The sequence below is a fragment of the Carica papaya genome, chromosome 3, assembly GCF_054855325.1.
Source record: "Carica papaya isolate Zhongbai chromosome 3, ASM5485532v1, whole genome shotgun sequence".
NCBI lineage: Eukaryota > Viridiplantae > Streptophyta > Magnoliopsida > Brassicales > Caricaceae > Carica > Carica papaya.
The window spans coordinates 31,593,281-31,600,044 of record NC_142311.1 but is presented as its reverse complement, the minus strand read 5'-3'; the positions used below and the strand labels follow the sequence as shown (position 1 = coordinate 31,600,044).

Sequence of the window (6,764 nt, the reverse complement as noted above, 5' to 3'; positions counted from 1 at the left end):
TGTTTTTATGGTGCGTTTGTATTTTTTATTATAATGTCCTTTTTAGTTTATTTATGTATTGTATTCACTTCTTCTCGTGACTTTGGTGTTGTTTTGGACCCTTCTTGTTGTAGTCTTTTTGTTTTTGGATCTCTTGTATCCTCTTTTTTGATGTTATTATTATTTTTTTATTCAAGAAATCTATTCTTTATTTTCAAAAAGCAAATCTTTGTTTTTGTTTTTTTAATAATCTTATGTATTTGTAATTCAAATTGAAATATTCATCCTCGTGTATGTCTTTCGATATTAACATCAATTTGTTGTTCAATCCTCATTATGACCATATTTTTGAATTTTAAAGTTAACGTATTTATAGAATATGTTTTGTTGTTGTCAGAACATTAATATTACTTTTAATTTAATTTAAATTCTTAAATTATAATCTTAGATAAGGAGACACATAAATTACTTAATTATTAAATGACTATATATGAACTATATAGTTTTTCTATTAGAGCAAGCCCGATCATATTCATCAATGAAGATCTATCTCTTCACCCACTCCCTACCAAAAAAAAAAAAACTAAATGAATACAATTTTCTTTTGTTTGCCTTCTTAATTGATATATCTAAACACACATGTCAATATACAAATAAAAAGAAATAGAGAAAATGACGAAGTCCGAGCTAATTAACGGTAACTAATTTATTATTATAAGCTGAATAAGTTACATCACCAAAAGGGATCATACATGGAACATTACATATTACGAAAAAGAGACCATATGTATATATAACAGTAAATACATATACATATATATATATATATATTACATTACCAAAAAAGACCATTACTACACTCATATATATATATATAAAGGACTCGCAATATTTAGTACCATTACGTAGTTTTTAATAATATTCCATCCGGCACCTACCTACTGATATCTCATATGTCATCTTCAAAGTGTATAGATATACACTATATGTAAATAACCAGTTAGCAAATGATCATCATCACAGGAACACGATGCTTATTATGGGTGCCGCCGATTAATTTAATTAATCAACTTTAAACCCATAAAGCTCCAGCCCTTTTAAGCAGGGGGATTAAGGAGCGACTGAGGTGAAGACTCATCACTTCACTGGCTCCACCCACAAGCTCACCACCTATGAACACCGCCGGCACCGTCGGACTGCACCCAAGCCGAGCCAGAGCCTGCTCGATCTCCCGCCCTCTTGGTATCTCATCCAGCTCGTGCACCGCCGGATTCACCCCGAAGTCACATATCAGAGTCTTGACCGTGTGGCACATGCAGCAAGAGCTCTTGCTAAAGATCACCACCGGCTTCTCTTGCACCATCTTTGTCAATCTCTCCATCGCCACAAACCACTAAACTCTATATATATGATCTGATTAATGGACGAAGGAGACAGACTTTAATGGGTATAAAATGCAAGTTATAATAAAAAGTATCGGTAAACGATTAGGCGTGAGGAAATGGTAGAAGAGGTGTGAGTAACTTGAAGGCTTTGAAGTTTTGTTGTTGAGGATGATTTGAAAGCTAGTAGGAGGGTTTGTATATATAGTGTTGAGGATGATGAATATCAGCATTTCAAATACTGAAAATAATTTTAAAAAGAAATTAAAAAAAAGTTTTGGTGGTGAAGAAAATTACAATGAGAATGTTCCACAGATTTTTGGGTCGGTTTCGTATTAACTCATCGATCATCACTTGAAAGTGAAAGAAGAAGGTGACGAATCTTTTGTATACGGAAAATTTTTTAGAGACGTGTGTGTCCTTTGTACGGCTTCGCATTATTAGAACTATTATCTACTTACAATTTACCATATATATATATATATGTACATCTATATATTTATATTCACTCCTGATACTTTTTGCTTTGTTCTTGTTGTTACAAACTTCTTCTTAATAACTTGGATTAACGAGAAAGCAGAATTTAGTTGGATCCATGCAAAATTAAAATTATTTCTTATTCTATTTGCATGTTTTTGTTAAATTTATGTGCTTTTCTGTCTTTCTAAAATCTGGTTGAGTTCTGCGTCCGGAATGTTTCCTATAAATTTACATAAACAATAGCTTATATTCTTTTAATTTTAAATTTTGGGAGAATTAATTTAGTTTATTTTCTAATAAATTATTGTTTCGTGTATATAAATAGTTAAGAGTCCTATATATATATATATATAAGGACCTCTATAGATTAAATAGATTTGGGTAACTAGTTTAAATAATATGGATTAAATATATAGTCCTGTGTGTGTGTATGTATGTGTATATATATATATATATATATAAAGATTTTCATATGTGATTTAGTAATGTTAAAAAGTTTACAAGGTGTAATTTTTTGCCCATATCTATCTCGTAGGCATCTGTTGAGTTGGAGAGAAAGCATTAGGATTATCCAAAAGGGGGACCTTTTCTTTTTTCTTCTCCGTTGCTGTAATAAGATTCGCATCCAATTGAAGAAAAAAGAAAAACATACAGCCTAGCAGCTATATATATCTATATTATTATTATTGTAGTGAGAGACAGAATTTTAATCCATGGTTATTATTAATGTAATGACTGATTATATTTTTGAATTTTTTTCAATCAAACCAGAATCTTAATGCAGTTTAAGATTGTATTAGATTGTTGTTTTTCAATAACCTCACGGATAATTATAGTTAAGAGTTTGATTATGTTTAGTGGATGGTTTTTACGTTTTGGTAATTACCTTATGGTAATTAATTAACAGTTGGATTATAGTTAGTAGCTTATTTTTATTTTATGGTAATTAATTATAAATATATATAAATTATAATTTTGAAGTTCTATTTCTAACATGCACTTGACCGTAGAGTGAATTCTTATGTTCTTCTCAAATAACATGCACTTGTATTGAAGTTGCTAATTCTAGAATTAGAATGGAGAATAAGATTCAGGATAAACTTGTTTGGCAACGTGAAGGTTATTACTAAATCAACCTAATTCCATTCTCTGCCAACCTTGAAGGTTAATTGAAAAAATATTTGAACTCTTTTAGTGTCGAAGAAAATTAGGTATTTTATGTGACTTCTAGTATTATATTATTTTTTTATTAATTATGAGAGAAAGTGTCGCGACTTGACCGTAGAGACCATTTATATATTCATGAGGGTAATACTTGAATAGATCGTTTGACCGATCTTATTTATCATACACGTGATAAGCTGAAGTATATGATATATCTTGACTATTATGATACTTTGAAGACTCGTCTCGTAAAAATTTAGAGATCAGTTTATTTTATTTTTTTTTTTTTTCATTTAGTAGCAAAAAAAAATTCTAATTATCGACCTAAAAAACAAAATCTTATTCCCATTTCAAAAAGAACAAATTGTTAAATGATAAATGACATAAACAAAAGTTAATTATAATAAAATATAAATTGATATTTTAACTAGACCAAAATATAGGTGATTACAAGAAAACAAAATATATAATATATGTTTCCTATGGCTGTGAAATGATGTCAGTTCGTCAAGAATAATAGATCTGCATCACATTTTCTTCGCCAAATTTTCTATTTTTCCTGTACATATATATATGTATATGTGTTATGTAATATTATTGTTTGTTTCTTAAAAGAAAGGCTAGTGAGCTAAGCATCCCCTCGCTTTCAAGCACACGGCTTTTTTTTCCAAGAAAAGTGATCTTATGCCTTGAGGTCCCCAATATCATCCATTAATTCTTTTCTTTTATTTTTATTATTTTTAATATTTTCCTTCATCTATAATTATAAAAAAATTCACCTATAATGATAACGAGGAACGCATATACACACAAACTATTATGGTTAATCTGCCATGACTGAATTTCTTGAAAACTCGAGAATGCATGCATGCATGCCTTGTCTAGAAAACTCTCTCCACAATTAAAAGCTAACAAGTTGATAAATCCATCACCTTTTTTTTTTTCATTTTTTTAAAAAACAAATCAACTTTTTGTCATCACCAACTCGAATCTTGGTAATTTTGGATGTTATAAAGTCAAAAAATTGTATTTTATATCATATACATATATACTCCTTATGATATGTAGTTTTCGCGTCTCACATGTGGCCATGAATACATCAGTTGCAAAAAGAAGCATAATATTGTGTATATATCTATACATACAGATCAAGGCCAAAAAAAAAAAGGTCCATAACCGGCTCAACAGAGGGGCCAAGAGCCAGTTTAGTTTGTAGGGTTACTTGATCGTACGTAATAAGGTAGTACGTCGCTAGCCATGCATGCATGCACACATGACTATCAAAAATACATGTGTAATTGTATATATTAACCAGGGAAAAATATCCATATGATTTCTCCATTATTACCGTGATATTTTGAGGTTTGAGATAAATAGGGTTATTGGCCAAGATTAAAGCGATTGATTGTATTATTCGTCCATGTTGTTCAATCTTTTACGATAAATATTACAGTGTATCAGATGTACATATAGGTCATGTATGTTACAATTACAATGCCGTGGGAAAGTATATATATCTACTTAATTTGAGTGTGGGGATGAGCACACGTGTGCTTGCACGTGTGGTCGAAAAAAGATAAGTGAAAAGGAAGGAGAAATGAGAATGGGTAGAGTCAGAAAAAGAATGTCAACTTTACGCCAAAGATAAAAGAAAGATTGCGAGGACGGATCGTGGCATCACACGCACAGTTATATATATTTTATATATATATATATAATATGAATACATATTTTATATATATATGAATACATATATTATATAGGATTGGTGAGGTACAGGGGTGTACAACATGCAAATTGCTCTCCCTTATTCCTTTATCAAGAAAAGGAGAAAGGGAAATGACAAGGAACATATAGCTTTATTAGTTGCTTTAAATATATGTGTATATATATAATAGATATACAGACACAAGGAATACCTTCCCACATCAAAAAATTGAAAAGCATAGAGAGAAAAAGAAGATAAAAAATTATTCTGATCTCTCAGCCTTACTCAATCCTTTAGATTATATATCGAACAAAATATATATATGATCCCCCGAGATTATCTCTCTGCATTAATTATTACATGTTATTTTCATGCATATATGTTTGTTAGTGCTTCGCTCGTGAATATATATATATATATATATATATATATACATAAATATTGTGTTCATATATCATTGATTTTGATTCGAGTTGTTTTGGTTTAAATTAACATGATCTAGTGGTTGTCAGCAATCCTTAATTCACATGCATGGATTGGGAATCATTTTAGATGTTAGCCAAATCTCTCATAGAGATCTTGATTAAAATGGTGTTCTCTGATCAATAATAATCAGAGAATTAATTTACTGTTAGACTAAGATTGCACATGATCTTTTAATTATATAGTAATGAATATTGTATCACTGTTATGTATATATAAACGCACATATATATAAGTATTATTATGCATACACGTAATTAAACATCTTGATTTAAATTTTAAGTTCCAATTCTATAAACGATCTATTAGAATTCAGGAGCAATCAGTCAAGTATACTACATACATATTATATATATAAATGCATATGTATACGAATATGACTTGGAGTTCAAAGCAATCAGTCAAGTACATTACACACACACACATATATATATATATATATATATGCATATGTATATGAATATGACTGAGAGAGGACCGCGGCGCCGAAACGTAGCAAGTGTATTTATAGTTTTTCTAGTACGTACTACGTTCGTATTGGTTAATTGAATCAAGACTATATATAAAATTTGGTATTGCTTTTTAGAATGAATTTAGTGTAGAATTTTCATGTTCTAATATTCGGCCAGAATTTGTGTGGCCCAAGAGTCACATGAAATTTTGAACTTTAAGATTAAATGACTCTTTTTTCTAATATTCTATCCAACTAATTGCTTTATTTTCTTTTCATGTTTCATTTTTTTAAATAAATTATTTATTTGGCTTTTGACCATTTTCGTTATTTTGAAATGGGCTAAATTTATTTGCCACAATGCTGGTGAAAAACAAATGTCCTACAATCACTTCTTGATTATGATTTAGAGAATTTGTTCCAAGGCATCCTTAGAGCAAAAAACAATATGGAGGAGAGAGATTGTGCCTAATGTCATCTTTTGTATTGTTTGTCGTATATATAAACTTATATTATAGTATACCGTTTATAATATTGACTATTTCTTACGCAGATCCGTAATAAATACCTATGATGATTATATAATTTTTTTAACTCAACAAACATCTTTTACTTTTAAAAAAATATTATGCAATTTGTATTCTAACTATAATCGTTTTTTTCTTTTTGAAATATACAACTTATATTGAAGATATCTCATACGTCACCGACAATGTCCACATCCAGAGTATAAAATTTTATAACGCACCAATATAATCTTGTTCAGAAGAGACATATGGTGTAATAACATGAAATTTTACAAATTCAAGATAATGTAACTTATACAGACATCAAAATCACAAACTAACCTTAGATGGATTTAATTGGTAAGTAGACTAAAGAGATCCCAAAAAAAAGCATCAATGTTGAAAAAAAAAGTCAAATAATTTTTCTAGAAAAGGTTACCTAGTTGGTGTTTCATGACTAAGAACAAGAAGTGCTGACAACACCATAAAATACAACTAACAAAATAATGTATGATAGTAGGGATATGAACAATCATGTTCAAACTAAAAAAATTAAATTAGACTAACTTGTTCAGTAGCATATTGAATTGGATAATATTGCAATTGGTCCC

General features: G+C 29.5%; 1 protein-coding gene across 1 annotated transcript; it reads right to left on the bottom strand.

Moving 5' to 3' along the window:
- Positions 1–667: 667 nt before the first annotated feature.
- On the bottom strand, positions 668–1,559 carry LOC110812311 (Thioredoxin superfamily protein). The gene has a single exon (XM_022039092.2). The coding sequence runs from the start codon at positions 1,358–1,360 to the stop codon at positions 1,052–1,054; it is 309 nt and encodes a 102-aa protein (XP_021894784.1). The 5' UTR covers positions 1,361–1,559; the 3' UTR covers positions 668–1,051.
- Between the last annotated feature and the right edge of the window lie 5,205 nt (positions 1,560–6,764).